This window comes from Perissodus microlepis, chromosome 4 (genome assembly GCF_051167445.1).
Source record: "Perissodus microlepis isolate ML-2025 ecotype Zambia chromosome 4, ASM5116744v1, whole genome shotgun sequence".
NCBI classification, from domain to species: Eukaryota; Metazoa; Chordata; class Actinopteri; order Cichliformes; family Cichlidae; genus Perissodus; species Perissodus microlepis.
This window is the reverse complement of record NC_140464.1, coordinates 22,979,885-22,998,002: the sequence shown is the minus strand read 5'-3', so window position 1 is coordinate 22,998,002 and position 18,118 is coordinate 22,979,885. Positions and strand designations below refer to the sequence as shown.

General features: G+C 41.4%; 2 protein-coding genes across 2 annotated transcripts; one reads left to right on the top strand and one right to left on the bottom strand.

Annotated features, from left to right (window-relative positions):
• Positions 1–1,190: 1,190 nt before the first annotated feature.
• On the bottom strand, positions 1,191–5,083 carry mpst (mercaptopyruvate sulfurtransferase). Its single transcript, XM_084926523.1, has 2 exons — positions 4,333–5,083; positions 1,191–2,799 (listed from the first exon to the last, which is right to left on the bottom strand). The coding sequence occupies exons 1-2, from the start codon at positions 4,934–4,936 to the stop codon at positions 2,501–2,503; spliced, it is 903 nt and encodes a 300-aa protein (XP_084782649.1). The 5' UTR covers positions 4,937–5,083; the 3' UTR covers positions 1,191–2,500.
• Positions 5,084–8,246: 3,163 nt separating this feature from the next.
• On the top strand, positions 8,247–18,088 carry LOC146388938 (uncharacterized). Its single transcript, XM_084926522.1, has 4 exons — positions 8,247–8,607; positions 12,038–12,500; positions 12,625–13,026; positions 13,284–18,088. Exons 2-4 carry the CDS (start codon positions 12,057–12,059, stop codon positions 17,181–17,183), a joined length of 4,746 nt encoding a protein of 1,581 aa, XP_084782648.1. The 5' UTR covers positions 8,247–8,607; positions 12,038–12,056; the 3' UTR covers positions 17,184–18,088.
• Positions 18,089–18,118: the final 30 nt, after the last annotated feature.

Genomic DNA, 18,118 nt, shown 5'->3' with positions numbered 1-18,118 from the left:
TTCAGTGCACAAGCTCTTGAGTTCCTCATCCTATGGACAAAAATTATGCTTATGCTTCAGCGGGAAATATATATTGTAATGTAAAATCTAACCTAACGTTCACCTCCTGAAAAATGTAGCTACAGTTCCAGTTAATGCAGCCCAGAACTACTGTGATTGGCCTGTTCAGCATTGTTGACTTCTCCTGAGCATTTCCAGCTTGTAATTTGCTGCAGTATGAAGAATAATCATAGCATTGATAAAAAGACTCACAAATATCAGATTCCTGGAGGGAGATTGCTGAAAGATCCAGAATGCACATGAAGGAAGGTACAAAGAAGTGGAAAAACCTGACAACCGCACAATAATTAACAAGTAATGCACCACACATGAACATAAATGAAGACAAACACGTCAGCCACTTAGGAAGTTGATTGTAGGCTCTCCAAAGACTCCCCGCAGAAATCCAATTAGCAAATTTTGTTTTCCTTCCTTATGAATCTTTACAATAAATTCATTTAACCTTCATATGATTGCCTGTAATCTACATCACAACATACCTTTTAGGTCAATATATATTAATGAGGGTCAAAATAAAGAGCAAGAGTGATGTATCTGCTGCCAGTTGCAGAGCGGAAAGTTTGATTCATTTTTAGACAATGTGTTCAGCTGCTGCCTCATCTTCAGCCTGAGAAGAATCATTTGAAATGAGCTGTTCGTTCCTTTTCGCCCAGTTGGAGCGCTCTTTTATTCCGGACTCTGCATTTTTTTTTTTACCTCAATGAGACATAGCAACAGCTGACATCATACAGAGTGGCTAAGATTACCCCTTTGCTACATTGTTAATGAGAAACAAAGTGCTACTCGAGGAAGAATAGAGTTGGAATAAATATATACTCTAATCAGTTTTTTATGAAGCTTTCAAAATAGCAGTCCTCATGATTGATTTACTGATTCTTTCTCAAACTGTAAATGCGTATTAGTGCACTTACACTTCCTGATGACCTACATGGTGTGCACAGAACAGCTGCACGTAGCTCATCCTGGCGTGAGCTATAATCCATAAACTTTATTTTGGAAATCGGGCATCTTTCCAGACACCTCATATAAAACTGCAGGAACCGGCTCAAACTGGTTTCCATTTCCTCTGTGTCAGCAATCCATTTTTTTTTTCAAAAACGCTGTGCATGTTTTAGAAAAAGTGTATTAAGTATTTTTAATTAGATTTTTATTATTATTATTTCTTGGGTGCACAATAACAATGAATTACAATGACTTACGTTTTCAAAACTTGCAACTTTTACACAGTCCCATGAAGTGAAAGCAAAACATCAAGACATTTTAACCTACCCCCCCCCCCCCAAAAAAAAAACAAAAAAAAAAACAAAAAACAGGATCTGAAACAACATGTTTCCTACAACCCTGCGAGGTCACCTGAGGAAGCTATATCTGATCAACAGTGAATTTTGCCCTGTGTGGCCTTCTAACAAAGCTAAATATTTACTTTACTGGTTACCCAGTTACTGGTTTCCTCCACCTCGTGAGCTAGACTTACTTTTAAAAGAAAAAGAAACCTGTGGTGGCACCCCATCAAAACGGAAGCACATAACATATTCAGGTGATTGTAATGGAATTCTAATGCATCACTTTTGGTTAAAGAAAGAACCAAAACAATACATATGAAGTGAAACTTTACAATGTTACATTTGCTTAAAACATTAATTATTAAATTATTTGAAAGGTTTCTTACAGCTGAGGAACCTTACAACCTGTAGTGTGTATAATATACTCGGGGAAAAAAAAAGGATGTTAAGGCGCAGGTTTAAAGTTCAGGCACAATCTGCTGTCCCCGTGTTGGTGCTGTTCCTACAGCATAATAATGCATGTTGCTCGAGGACCATCAGCGCAAGTGACCAGTTACAGCTCTGCGACTTTGAGAAATAAGATGGGGGAAAAAAAACAACATTTTTTATTGAACTCTAACCTTTAAAACTGTGTAAAACAAATATGGGTGTGTCATGGGGGAGATGCAGTGGTTAGAATTGGTGCCACATAACAAGAAGGTCCTGGGTTTGGACCGACCTCCTGGGGGAGTTTGGGTGTTATTCACCTGTTTTTGTGGGTTGTCTCCAGCTTTCTTTCGCAGTCCAACAGTCCTAGGCTAACTGGCAATTCTAAATGTGCCGGTGCGAACATGACTGGCCGTCTGTGCTGCTTAGCCTTAGACCTATCGAGGGTGTTCTTTCCGCTTCTTGTCTTGACACCTAGGCTCTTGTTAACCCAAAGCAATTTGTCTCCCCTAACTAAACAGTTCAAGCCAACCAACTTGCCAGATTGCTCTTTGTCACCTCACATGACTTTTGAAAGCCAAAGTCTGAAAGCAATCACCTCACACATCTATGCAACTGGTCATTTGCGATCACAGTCCTAGAGCAACACTGTGATGTTGTGGGAGAAACACCAACACGGTCAGGTCAGATACACCTGTAGCTTAGCTCCCTCTAAAGAAGTGACTTTCCCCTCACGCCTTCTTTCCCTCCCCTTCTGAGATGATAAGCTCTGGTGATGCCTTTTGAAACCACTCGCACCAGGAACCATCATAAAGGCAAACCCCGGGATGCCCGAGCAGATGGGCGGCCAGAATGACTTGACACGCTGTGACGCCTGAGCCGCAAGAAGCCCAGAATGGTCGCGTCATGTCCACCCCTGCATCCTTGAAAATCTCAGCCAGTCTCTCGGTATCCTTCACCTTTCCAGAGGGATCCAGTAAAGTTGTATATGGTATGTTGATCGCTCCGGGGTAATGTCCAGGCAGTATGTCTGTGACCGGGAGAAAGAAGAGTGAGAAATTTAGGGGACGTATCAACATGTGACAGGTTTTTATCTTAAATTTCTTCCATAGCTTTTAGCAGCATCTCCTGGACATCATCAGTGGACGTTTGCTTCAGTGAGAACCACCAAGATATTAGCTGAGCACACAGTATCTGCTGGTTATCTGCACGTGACTCAAGAGCTGTAATTAGCAGCTGAAATAAAATTTGGGTGATGGCTTTCTACACGGCTCACAGTTTCTATCAGCAGCTTTTTTGTGTCCCAGCATCTCTGAGCTGAGGCAGCCACGTCAACCCAATCAGCCATCCAGCCATTTTATTCTACTTTTTCCAATGAGTGGGCTTTAGCCTATCCCAGCTGTCACAGTGCAAAAGGCAGGGTGTGAGGTAACGGTGCTAACCACTGCTCCACTGTGCTTATGGCCACACTGCCCCAAGCACACGGATCTCATCTGTTTTTCAGACAAAGCTGAGCAGGGTCGGGCTTGGGAATATCACATGTTCTAAGCTCAGCAGTGTCAGTGAAGGCTAAATTTGTGCCTATCACACAGTGTATCCAGGTTATTATAGTTTTGTGGGCGAGATTCAAGAAGTTAAGAAAAATATTAAAGGACAAATGGGCACTTTAGTCACAGTCGTGGAAACATTCCGGGTGCCGATTAAGATCCATCTGCTCATCTCCCCAGTAACACTTTACAGTTCCCAGCATCCCAATGTGTACCCAGGCAATAGGGGATATAGAATCTCTCCAGCTGATTTTGGGTCTGGGGTGTCCAAACCAGGTGGAGCAGCGTTTCTGGAAAACTTCCAAATGGAAAACTACAGGATCCCAACCAGCTGCCTGAAACACCCCAACTGGCTCGTTTTGGCACATGCTTACTTTGTGCAGGTGTAATAAAAAAAACCTACAGAGACTCTTCAATAATATTTGTTTTTTAGTTATCAATTATCATTAGATTTTTTTTCTTTTCATTTCACATTCCGTACCTACTTCAGATTTTACTTTAGTTTAAGTTCACTATAGTAACCTTACTGAAGAGTTATGTTCAGTGACAAAAAGCAGGAGCAGAGGGCAAGGCCACCACAGAACACGGCCACAGGGCACGGCCTTTGATAACAGCCAAAGGTTTCCAAGATAACAGCCAGTGTATACGGAGTACCTTAAAAACAAAGTACAAGTACCTCTAAAACTCAGTGCTGTTTCAAAGGCAAAGAGTGCTGAAGCTAATTTCTTTTCCTGCACTTTGTGTAAAAGTAGCTATTATATAAAAAGTGCTGATAGTAGTATTTTTTGAAAGCATGTTCACTTTGGAGTATTGCACACAACACTGTGTACACGATAAACGACAGCAGCAACATGTAAAGTATGCAAAGCAGTCTCATCTTTCTTGTTTTGATGCAAAACCCTACATGTTGTAACTTATGTTCAAAGCTGTTTTTAACCCTTGGAGAACTAACACGACTGACAGATAAGAAGAGGCCAACAGTTTGTTTAAGTTTAAACGCTTAAAGTCTGACTCACCATCTCGGGGCTCTGGCTCAGTACCCTTGAACCTGCCAGGAGACCTGGCGTCCACAACCTGGACCTGCTTGGTTCTGATGTTTTCCAGCACGTCCTCGTAGCTTTTAACCCACGACTGGTTCAGAGTGGCCTTAAACTCTCTGCTCTCCGGCTTCAAGTACTCGGACGTCACTGGATAGCCGTCAACCAGCCAGTTCTTGAAGCCACCATCCAGCAGCGACACCAAACTGTGCCCGAACAACCGGAACATCCACCACACGCGGGGCGCGCTGTACGCCCCGGTGTCGCTGGTGTCGTACACGACGACGTGCGTGTCATTCCCGATGCCCAGATCTCCCACATATTGCGAAAAGTAGCTGGCAGTTGGCAACATATGATCAAACGCAGAGTTCTTGTCGGAACATTCGTCCAAATCGAAAAAGGACGAGCCCGGGATGTGCTTCTGCGCAAACTCCTCTCTAGTGTTCCGTTTGGCTTTCGGCAGGTACCAAGAAGCGTCGAGAACGCGAAGCTTGGGACCGATCAGGTTATTTCTGACAGCATTTGCCAGCCACTGACCTGACACCAGAGCACGGGTCTGAGCCGCCATGACGAGCCTCTGCATGAAATACAAACCCGGAGCGCTAGAGGGAAGTCACTGTGCACTTTTGTTTTTGAGGAGCGAACAAGTTCGCCACGTAAAGATCATTTTGAGAATAAAGTCGCAATTTCGAATTACACTCCAGGTGAAGACGGTTAATTAAGACTAACCGCCTGTTCAGCTGCTCATTAACGGAAATATCTAATCATCCAATCACATGGCAGCAACTCAGTGCACACAGGCACGTAATGTAGACATGCTCAAACTAAGCCAAATGGGGATGAACGTTTAATTCAAGTGACTCTGAACATTAATGACACACTGGTTGGTCATAGTATTTCACAAACTGCTAATCTGCCCACCTGAGTACAGTTGCTGACCATGTCCATTTTTGACCATAGTGTACCCACCTTGTGGCGACAGCAAGTAAACGCACCACATCACAAACCCGAAATCATCTCAAACTGGTTTCTTGAACATAATGCATTGACTGTACTCCAAAGTCATCACATCCTTTGGTATGTGGTGGAACGGGAAGGTCACATCATGGAAGTGCAGCAACGTTGTGACACTATCATGCCAATAAGGACAAAAAAATCTGGACTTAAATCAAAGAATCAGAAGCGTCGTAACTTTTAAATTAGAGTGTTGGAGCACTAGAATAGCTTCAGTGTGTTTTCCAAGAGCTATTTCCTATTTTGGTGTCGATGATGGTGATGCAGTGCTGCGTAGCACGATGGTCCTCCCATAGAAGGTCTGCTGGGCTGAGATCTACTGACTGAAAAGCCTAATTTTCATATTCATTAAACCACTTCCTGACATCTCGTGCTGTACCTGTTGAAGACATTGCTTCCACCAGGATAGAAATGATTCATCATGTAAGACAAAGATGACCACTCAGGACACCTTTGCATTGATTTGCAGTCACCCCTTGCTGTTAGGTAAGAGTGTTAATCATTTTAGATCACTGGCCATAAACAGCTGAGTTTCATCTCAGGTAGACTGGACCAGTAAATCAAAAAATTACCAGACGCTAGAAGATGTAATTAATTTCTTTTAAAAGTATTTTTCTTATTTAACAAGTAGTTCATTGAGAGAACAGAAGATGGAGAGCCTGAGATGTCTTAAGGAACATCTTTAAGTGCACTTTAAAAAAAATATAAGTCACTTTTTCTACTGTTACAGCGGAAATGTGGAACCTCTAAATTCACATGTAGAGTTTCTGCACTGAAACAACAGTATTTATATAACTCATTTAGATACAGACATTCTTTTCATTGCATCAGTTCTTATAAATACTGGCATATTAGTACTTTTTAGCAATGCAATTGAATCAATGATTCGACTGCATTTTTCAAACTTTGCACAGCACCATCATCAGTGAGATTTCCCCCCTTTGGTGGGACAGTTTCTTCTGTTCTCTACATGTTTATTCTCTTTAAATCTTTCTCTTTTGAGTTATGAATAAATGTCTTTATCAAGCACAAAACGTCTTATGTATCTAATATTCATGTGAAAATTGCCCAATAAGTACTTTCTTGCTTTCTGAGTTTAAAACCGAGGTCACAATGAACTAAAAAACCTCATAGTCAGATTTGTAATCAGATTTTATTTTTATCATTCATAAATCACAAATAAAGATGATAAACATTTCTAAATAAAGTTGTGTCACTGCTTATTTATCCTAAAAGCTTGCTTTTAGCCTCTGAGAACCTCTCAGACGAGGAAATACACGATGGCGCTGGCATCATGTGAGCAGCCAGCATCATGTGACAGGCCGTCACACTGGAGCCACAAAGCGGCTCACTCAGGTCCACCTGTGACCTCAAAGAGCTGCTTTAGCTCCTGCGTGGAAAGCATCATGCGGTCACTATCAAGGCAATTGGAAAAAAAATGCATGAATTTGGAGTCTGGGATGCGACCTGGTTGGACGCCTGTAGGATAAAACACTAGTTTACATTTCTGCACACATCTGTAGCGCTGTTTAGTCAGGCATCCACACACTTTACATTTCCTGCAAACTCTTTTTCATAATCAGCATCACATGAAACAGTTTATGGTAGCTCCCCTTCCAGAATGTCTCACAGTCTTGTTGAGTGTTGATATATTGTAGGTGGTATTGCTGCAAAAGTGACACTGCATCTGTTTTTTTTTTTTTTTACATTCAACAGTAAGAGCTCTGAGTTTTAATGATAAAGAAAATTTCCATCACTCATGTTCTGAACAGTCTCCAGAGTTTGGTGACTTCGTTGGGACTCTCTCTTTTTCTCATAGGATTGATGCTAGTGCAGCATTAGTGTCTTTATTCAATAACTTAATAATACTTTAATAATCTCAGACACTGCAGGTGACTTTTTGTATTATTCTACAGTTTTTATGCTTCAATCTTTGTTTTTAGCCATTTGTTACGTACAGGTCGTCCACAGGTTCAGTCCTGTCTGCTGTGCTGTATGTATTTAATTAAAAAATGGTCTAATTAAATACATACTAAAGCATGGCGAGGGGATGTATTTAAATGCACATTTCATTGAACCTTACTGCAATGAAATAATCCATAATTGTGCATGGAAATGCTGTCTTTGTGAGATTATGGCAACATAGACAGTAGTATGTTTCTGTTACTATCCTTTTTTTTTAGTAACATCTATGCTGGTTTCTTAACAGTGAAAGAAATCCAACAGTCTCTCTGGATCATTTCTATCCAGAAGATGGAACTCTTCTTATGCAAACACATTTTGCGCAAAGACAAAAATCATCGGACAAAACATGTGATGATAAAACATCTGGTGACAAAAGGTCATCATTTTGTCATGCTGTAGTTCCACCTGGTGACAAAATTGTGACATCTTGTCTGGTGAGAAAATGTCACTTTTTTTCAAAAGCAGATTTTCTCTTATAATTTTCATTTGAAAGGAGAAAATCAGAGCTCCTAAAACTCCTAAAGGGATAAAGATTGAAGGGGATGATGATGCACAAAGCAAGCAAAAACACACGATCTGTAAATGTTTAGTTGCATTAAAAATATCCTCACATTATTTTCACATGCAATATAACAAAGTAGTCATATAACTTTTCCTGTAAGCTTGACTATATGTGATCATTTTTTAATCTGTACTGATTTCCCAAACTCTACTTGTCACAAAGTATTTATGACCTACAAAAAACTGCATATATATTACATTCGTGTGAACAGAAAAGTGCAAACACACAGTCACACACACACACACACACACACACACACACACACACACACACACACACACACACACACACACACACATGGCGTATAAAAAAGGGGCACACCGTTAATGCAGATCTACTGTTGTCTGCTATACTAACACAAACTGCTGAATCTCTCACTTCCTAAGACGCTACCTGATAAAACTCCAGGAATTACTTTCCTGAGTGTATTTGGCAGTTTTTGCTGCATTGTGAGGGTCCAAATTGTGTGAGAGAGGATTTTAAAAAAAAAACACTAGAGAAGAACCACTGAGGGCAGAGAGCACGAGGACGACTGAGTGAGAGGCATTGAGAGGTGGAGAAAGGGACAGGCAAGAGACTAAATTGCTTAATTGGAGTCACAGCCTGTGTGTTATAGACAAAGCCTTGTCTCTCCAGTCCAACCAAGTTTTATTTCCACTGAGTGGTCTTCCACCCTACCAGCTGGCCAGATCTCGAGACATCTTCATAGTGAGGTAAGTTTATTTTATTCTAAATAAAACGTACAGGTGAATAAAGGTAAAGGGTTCATGTTCTGGTGTTTATGGAGCAGTTTTCTACTGTTACTGCACTCAAAGCCCTTCAAATATGATGAGGAGATAATGATTTGATTTGTATTGATGCGGTTACATGTACAGCATACAGCATACTAACGTCTAAGGTGAATTGAAGATATTTCTGAAGTACTGACCCTGGCACAGTGTCTGTGATCTTAATGCACAGACTTCAATATTAAGAAATGTTATAAAATCAATTTTTTGTGGATGATTTTCTTCAGATAAGCTTTTGACAACTATTTCTGTGGCATGAGTTTTGTACGTTTTTGGAAATAAATAGTACTGCAGAGGCTTAAAAAATATCTTTTTAACACAATTACAATAACCTTTGTTATATTTTGGTTTCCTCTGCAGAAATATTAACAAAATAACACCCACCATTTGGCATACCCAAATGAAAATCTTATAAGAGATGAATTATAAGGCCAAAATGTCTGTAAGTGAGTTGATCTGAAAAGCAACATTTTCTAGTTTCTTAAACTAAACTAAACTGTGGTTCAACTGAAATCCAGGCCCTGCCTCTAAGAGCTTTGCTGGTGACCCAGTATGTGATGAGGTTAAAATAACAGATTTTTTTATTCTTAATTCGTTTAGATTTTTTCAAAAATAATGTTACTGTTGCTTTATTGCCCATCAGTTGGCTATTTCTACTCTATGCTGTAACACACAGTAGTAGTTCTGGTAGCTGAGCTTTTGGAATCACAAGACCTGCTTCCCTGCAGAACCCAAATCCATCAGATGGAACACAAGATTCGGATAAAGGACAGACAGCCAGCATTGTGTGGGTGATTCAAACTGATGGGACCAATCAGGAGAAATCTAATTTCCCAAAAAGTCATTTGGCGAGGGACATGTTTCCTTGACGACCAGCAACAAAAAACCCTGGCCAACTTAAGTTAGGGAAAGGGAGTAACTGCTTTCACGTGTGAGCAGATGAGCTTAGTTATGAGCCATTACAAGGGTGTGTATAGCTGTAGAGTGCTGGGGGTATTGTCTAATACAGAAGTAAAATCTGGATGCATTCCATTCATGTTCACCTCATTGAAGCACAAAGAAATCTGTGTTTCACTCAGCAGGCTCTTAAACATAAATCAGATAATTCACTTACAGGCTCCGCTAATGTGAGAATGGTTGGACATCATGTGAGGAAACCGTAAAGGGAAAATGTTCTGTTATACAGTAGCTATATGGACAAATACACTGCGGTGTGCCGGTTTGTGTGGTTTGTGTTACATGTGAGATCTGAGGTGTAGTTTGCCAATAAAAACTGTGGAACAAAACAGCTGTTAAAGTGAATTGTTAAATGTTGTCATTTTTATGCTTACCATCTCTACATTGTTTCATCACAGAGTTAAAACAATGTAGAGATGGTAAGCATAAAAATGACAACATTTAACAATTCACTTTAACAACAGCAGTAATATAGTAATATATTGGAATATTATAATATATAGAGTAATATTTTGGAATATTCATCATTCTATGTTGATAAGCTAACATTTTCTAATCAGTACAAACACAAAAGGCACAGCTTAGGGTACAAGCTCTATACAAAAGATGCAATGTCACATATTTGTTTGTCAAGCTCTGTTTAAAGTTCCTAATTTTACCATTATGGATGTTAGCTAGCTTTGATAGAAGTTACATCCATAGCAGGGCCCTCGAATGGTAAGAGTTATGTCAGGGGTGGTCACGTGGTTCATGTAGATAGTTCCCTGGAGTGCTTAGCAGAAAATAGGAACATGTGAATATAGAGAGACAGAACTGGTAACTGGTAATTAATAATTATAAATACATTGATCTACAAAAGTTTTAATACCACATGTGTATGTAGTTAAATGTTATGTTAGAAAACCTTACCTGATTACATATTTAAGGTGGTATTACCTCACGTCTTCAGTCTCAGCTGACTGCAAGGCCAGGACCCAAGGAACTGACCTCCCAGTCCATTGTTCCCTCAGTGGTGCTGGTTTCAGTCATTATGCAAATGTACAGTTTATAAGATTGGGGAAACCTGCAGTCAGCTGAGACTGAAGAAGTCACTTGGATGAGTGATGACACCTATCAATCGATCACCTGGATGCATTTTTTTTTTTTCTGCCCATTCTGTTGGTTTTTGTTTTTTGCCCTTGTCCCTCTTCTCAGCTGTTTCTCTTTCCCTCTTTCTTTCTCCCCTTCTTTCCCCCAGTCAAGTCTGTCCCGTATTCAGCAAGTGAAAATAAAATAAACAATAAAAGGTGAATCAAATGGACCATTACGGCAAGGCTGGGATGGTCAATTTGGTAAAGTAAATCCGTTGGGCATCTTTCTTTGCCTTTAGACAATAATTCTGATGGCAAAAGAGCCAAACGGGACAGGCAAAAAAAAAAAAAAAAAAAAAAAAAAAAAGGATGAGTGATGACACGCTTCGCCCACAAAACGCTACGTCCAGATGAACAGAATCAACTTTTGGGGATTTACTTACCTGGATGATTGAGCATGCATCAATATGTTATCCAACTGCCTCTCTGAGACCAATTATAAGATATTCAATGTTTTTTGGAGAAAAGCAGAAATGACCTCTCTTCCTGTCTTGCTCCTATGACCACATTTTTAACATTTTGGTGGATCTGAATCTTCTCTTTCTGTATCTGATTGATGGATACTTTTACAACTTGTCCTTCTCTCTTAGACTGACAGTTGAATATGATTATAGAGCCCTCCTTGAAATGAATCTACACACATTTTCACCCTCTTTAAACCAGTTCATCCATCTGCATGTCATTATCCTGAACTGTCTGAGATTTTGCATTTGAGGTTACAGTATGGGAACAAAAACATACTTTTAGGACAGTTATCCCAGGTCAGGTCATACTCCAGCTTAAACAAATCATCACAGCTTCAAGTATTTAAGCTGCTGTTCCCAGTTTTAAATTGTGTTAATCTGCCAATTTTTTAAACACACATACTGAAGGTCTGCTGTGTGTTGCTGGAGAAGTCCAGCAGTAGCAACAATTCCCCTACAGGTTCTCCAGAAAGTGCATAGTTTAGTTACTTTTACAAATATCTAGTTATAAACCAAACCTCTAGATCCTTACAAAATGTGATTTAAAAACTGCTTTTGACTTTTGACTGTCATATTACTTAGACATACTGTATTACAAAGTAACTGTGCTGCAAGAATAGTGTTCTACAGCTTTTACGTCAGCCCCATTTGTTTAAACTAAATCCATCAGTCTTCTGACTTGATAAATGTGCACAAGTATTGGTATCTGGTTCTGTTTGTCTTGGTTCTTTGCATGCTTGGAAAATCTCACAAAGTACCTGAAACGGTCATGGACTTTCTCTCTTTTTCTTTCTTTTTGTCAAGCCTCCTCTGTATTAACAGGATGACCCTTCTCGACTACCCCATTCCAGATCTGGATGTTACCTTGCAAGAAGTGAGCCGTGTTCTGCAGCTTACTTTAGGTCCCGATCTTTACCCAGAGTTCAAAAGTACGTTGCAACATCAAAGAGAGCTCCTTGAAGAAGCCCAGCAGAAATTAGCAACCAGTGCTGCAGGCCAAGAGAACTGGGTGACAAAGCAGTTCAAAAGAGGTCTGTTGTCTTGTGCTGACCCTCTCCCCATCTCCACAGCACTCCCTGTAGTTCTTCTTCCATCTAAAGCAAAGAAATGTAACCAGCTTAGTAGAGCAGCTGCTCTGCTCTGGGCAGCAGCAAAGCTTTACAGTGAGCCCGTCTTATTGGAAGGCAATATTCCAATGGAGCACACCCAGCAGGCTGAAGTATTCGCTGCCACCCGTATTCCTGGGGGGGTTCAAGATGAAATTAAGGTGAGATTAATAGCAGTACAACTATCTTGATGAATCCTAAAAGACTTTATTCTTTATCTATTGATGTACTAACCTACTGAATGTATATCAAATATTTTCTAATCTGTAGTCTTTGTAATTGCAGATCTTCCCTGACAGCCTCCATGCTGTCATTACCTGTGTTGCCGGAGTGTTCCCTGTTGACATACTGTGGCGACCGAGCACTGGTGGGCCAGTTTCTGCGCGGTCATTTATTGACATCTATAACCAGCTTGCTCAGGTGATGGATCAACCCAGGGCAGGGAAACAAAATGATCCTTCATCCATTTGCAATCTCACAGCTCTGGAGCGAAAGACCTGGGCTGCGAGAAGGGAAAAGATCCTTGAGGAAGGAGGAACAGCACTGACATCACTAAGGCTGATGGAGAGTGCTATACTTACGCTCTGTCTGGAAGACTATGATGCACCCTCTGAACTGGCTGATATCCTCAATGCAGTGAGGCTGGGAGGAGGAGGACACAATCCATCTCTGCGATACTATGACAAGGTAATGGAGGGAAACTAAAACAAGCTTAGTTCAGCTGTATCAGCTCTTTACTGCGAAACTTTATTATAGTTTTAACAACTGTTAAAAGATTTAAAGCCTCAGAGTAGTAATTAAGAGTTATAATTAAATAATTTATTTATTGCTTGCTGATTTGTAGAGTACATCCATCCATCCATTTTATACTACTTATCCAATTCAGGGTCAAGGAGGGCAAAGAAACCCAAAATAATCCCTTTCTTTTCTGTGTTTTTTGACAGGTGTTGAACCTGGTTGTGTTCAAAAACTGCACAGCTGGAATGGTGTTTGAGCACAGTGCTGTGGATGGGATGGTGGCTGGGCTTGTGACTGAACATGTGTATGATCTGTCGGAGACTGTTGACTTAAACCCACTGCATACTGGCACTGAAAACATGACTGGATCTGTTGCAGTAAACAATATTAATTCTGTTTGTCCCCATCCTCTAACATTCCCTTTAAAGGGTGTAAATACCCCCCAACAGAGCCTCGATTTAAAAACAAACCACCCAGTTCTCACCTTTGACATCTCCTCCTATCCTGATGTCTTCTCTACTCTCAGAGGGCACAGAGGTCTATATGATGCCTGGATCAACTTCTCTTTGCAGCTCTCCATGAGGCAGACCTTTGGGGAAGCTGCTTCAAATCACATACTTGTCACACCTTCCCATATGCGCCACTACAAACATGGTCGTTGTGATCCTACATACTCAATCACCACGCATTCTCGTCAGTTAGTAGGTGCCCTGGCATCCTGCATTGGTCCAGATAACGCCATCCAATACACTACTGACCTACTGCAGTTGTTCCATGTTGCATTTCTGGAGCATAAGAAGCTAATAAAAAACACCAAAAGTGGTCAAGGTGTTGGCCCCCACCTAGCTGCTCTGCGCCGAGCTTTGCCATCTGAAAATCCCTTGAAAAGGTTCCTGGACCCCTTTGGGTGTCCATCTGTGTATCTGACAGGTACAGATCTCATGGAAGGAGTAGAGTGCGGAGTAGGAAATGTCTATGCTCAAGATCAGTTAGCTGTAACCTACCTTGGGAAGAGGGACAAGGTTCGCATTGTGCTTAATGGGAAAGGTAGCTTTGCTCTTGCACTAGACAAGCTCCAACAAAACCTCAAGATGAACCTGAGGTTATTGATGCTTCTAGCTGTTAGATATGCCATTGCAAGTGAAATGGGAGCCCTTGAGTGTCTACTTCAGCAGGGTCAAAGAGAGAAACTTAATGGAGAGAAAATTCATTATCCAGAGAGCACAGACAAACGCACTGCTGGTAGTACCCTTGGCATGAGTCCAGACTACACTCTAGTGATTCATGGGGGTGCTGGAGAAGAGATAATGCTGAACTCCCAAGTAATAGGGGTCATTGAGTTTGCTCTACAAACAGCCTTAACTCTCGGATCCCAAGTGCTTCAACAAGGTGGTAGTAGTCTGGATGCAGTTCAGAGGTCAGTGGAAGCTCTGGAAGACTGCTTTCTGTTCAATGCAGGTAAAGGTTCTGTATTTAACAAAAATGGCAAAAATGAAATGGAAGCAACCATTGTGGATGGCAGTACAAAGAAGTCAGGATCTGTTGCCTGTGTGCAAAGTCTAAAGAACCCAATAAAAGCAGCCAGGTGTGTAATGGATAAAAGCTCACATGCACTGATCGTGGGAGACGGAGTTGAAGAGTTTCTTGAAGAGCTTGAGGAAAAGCAGAAGCCCGTTGGCCCTGAGTATTTCTACACTGATGTACGTCACAGAGAGTTAACTGCAAAACTCAGTAGTGGAAAAAACTCCAAAAACAATCATCCACAGACAGTTGGTGCTGTGGCCTTGGATCGCTGGAATAGATTGGCTGCTGCAACCTCTACAGGCGGGTTGGTAGGAAAGCTGAAAGGGCGAGTTGGGGACACAGCAGTAGTAGGAGCAGGTATATATGCTGATGACAAGTTAGCCATTACCTGCTCTGGAGATGGGGATGTTTTTTTGAGGAACACAGTTGCTCAGAAAATAGCAAGTCTATACCATCATAAAGGCCACAGCCTTAGGGAAGCGTGCAGAGAAGTGATAGCTGAAGATCTGAAGGAGATCTGTGCTGGAATCATTGCTCTGGACGCTAAAGGTGATGCCGTCATTGAGACAAATGCTGGTGTGATCTTTGTGGCCTCAATGATTTGCGGCATTTCACGAGTAGAGGTCCTCAGACCCCTGAGAGATCCCCCTAATGTTATCTGGGAAACAGATGAGCTTGTTGCTTATCTAAATCCCAAACCCTGGATCCCTGGAGCAACGATTCTGACTAGAAAAACTCTTAGTGGGGCAAGCAGCATCTTCCACTTAGCTACAGCTGATTTTGTTGCTATGCTACAAGGAGCAAGAGTTGTCTCAAACTTGCTATGTGAGCGACTGGGAGTGCAACGTTGTGCCTTGGTATTCAATCCAAGTCCTGGTGAGCCAGCACAAATCAGACTCCTCCCTCTTCATGGCTTAGAGCCAAAATGGCAGCCCCATCTTGCTAGTGAAGAAGACTTCCACGCTTATAATCCTGGCTATTGCACCTCAAAAAGTGGTCCACGCTGGGATAATGAAACACTGGCTCGGGTTCAAGATAAGATTAGAAGTGCACTGCCAACACCAAATGCACCTTTTTGCTATGATTTTTTGGGGGACCTATCCAATGACAACCTGTTCAGTCGCATTGTTCGTGGGGAGCAGCAACAGTGGAGAGTGTGGGAAGACAGTGAGTTTGTTGCCTTTCTGACACCTTATCCAAACAGTCCTGGTCTAACTGTTGTGGTGCCACGCAAACCTCTGTCCAGTGACATCTTCAAACTGAAGGAACCTGACTACACAGCACTGATCTTGGCCACTTACAAAGTTGCTCGACTGCTGGAAGAGGGGATGAAAGCTCCAAGTGTTGCACTGATCTTTGAGGGATTTGAGATCGACTATGCTCATGCCAAGTTGATCCCTCTGTTACCTTCACCAGATGGCACTAAACCTGCTGAGCTGCAAACAGAATGCTTCCAAAGCTACCCTGGATATGTTTCATCACTGAATGGCCCACCCGCTGACTCTGAAACCCTCAAAACCATCCACTTGAAAATTACCCAGTGCAAGCCTGCTCGTTCCTGGACAGATCCTGAGTCTCACTCCATGGCAGCCATCAAGAGCCAGTGGTATCGAAACCTTTTCAAGATCCAAAACACTCTTTTCCACAGCACAGTGGAATACTTCAACAGTTCCTGCCAGTACTCATATGCTCTGACACCTCTCACCACTGACACCATCTCCTCACCAATGGGCTTGGGTTCTGACTCAGAGCCAGTTTCTGTCAATCTCCTGGGCCAGGGTGTGTACCTTGCTGACTCAATGCAATTTGTACTGGAATACTTCCTTCGCTTCCAGGAAAACCTGCCAGGGACCTACTACATATCTCCCAGCTTCAGAGGGGAAGATCCTGATGCCACACACTTAAACCAGTTCTATCATGTGGAGTGTGAACTGCAGGGTGACATGGACAATGCAATGTCCATAGCAGAGGGATACTTGGTTCATCTCACCAAGTCCATGTTGAAGAAACACTCAGATATAATCCTGAACACTGCTGGGACCCTTGCACATGTCACAGCTCTGCTCAGTAAGCTGGAGGGGAAATCCAGACTTTCAAGAGTCTCTCTAGACCAGGCCATCCCCATGATGCCCTCTGCTGACTGTTTAGAGTGGGTCCAAGATGGTCAGCCGAATTTTGGCAGAAAGTTAACACGTAAAGGAGAGCGGGTTTTAATTGAGAAATATGGTGGAGCTGTTTGGCTGACCGAGATGGACCATCTGGCAGTTCCATTCTACCAAGCATATGTGGAGGGCACTGGGCAATGCAAAGCCAAAGCTGCCGACCTTTTGCTGGGGCTGGGTGAGACTGTAGGTCTTGGTGAACGCCATTCAACTCCTGAGATCGTACAAGAGGCTCTGAGGCATCATGGAGTGTCAGAGCAATCTTATAAATGGTACATTGACATGCGCCAAGTGAAACCACTCCTCACCAGTGGATGGGGTATGGGGACCGAGCGCTACTTGTGTTGGTTGCTCCAGCATGATGATATCAGGGATATACATATCATCCCCAGGATGAAAGGGGTTAAGTACATGCCTTGATTATGAGTTTTCCACATTTTTCAAGCCATTGAAATTGACTTGAAAAATGGCTATAATGCATGTGGAATTGTACCATGAAAATGTTTCAGTAATCCCTAGATTACTAGAATTTTCCTCATATGTCTTGGACAGAAGAAATCTCTTAGAGCTCCCTTAGTGCAACCTGGTCATTGACACTGTGCAAATTTTTACAACTCCAGCAGAAGCTGTAAAAGAAAAAATATGCATTTAAATGTAGAGTGGTAAGATCACAGCATTAATGTGTGTGGAAATGCATGAACCGTTAATCAATTTTGAATTATGTATACATGTTCTTGTAATAAGACTGATTCTCACTATTGACAAAATCATTATTTACTGGGTTTAAATTGTAGTAAGTAAATACATTTTAATTGAGTGATAATTTGATGACTTTACATAAACGTTGTATACTATTTTAAGTGTCACCTCTTTATATTTTTTCCATGATGTCGTGTTTTTTGTTGTTGTTTCTATCACATTACCTTTTTATGTAAATGTTTTTGCCGAGGTCAAATGGATCGTGACTCACTGATGTTTGCACTCAGTATTATCGATATTCAAAAGAACTATTGGATCCAAAATAAATATCAGTGACAGATTTGTATGGATTACTGATGTATCCAATTGACCCTTTTCATAAGAGATCTACATTCTTGAGACTAAGAGATATATGTTTTCATGCCATTGGAGTTTATCAGAATCAAAATCAGAATACGTTAATAATCCCGTTTAAGATAGCTTAATGATATATATCAACTGTTTAAAATGATAACAGTGTCAGCTGCCTCAGTGTCATTTGGCAAAGTTGGTTGGATTCACCGATTCTCCAAATAGTCTCACATTGCTCAGAGCTATTTGGTTTATTGTTGATTTAATAAACATTTGTTGATGCAACTAAAAAGATCATGACTTTG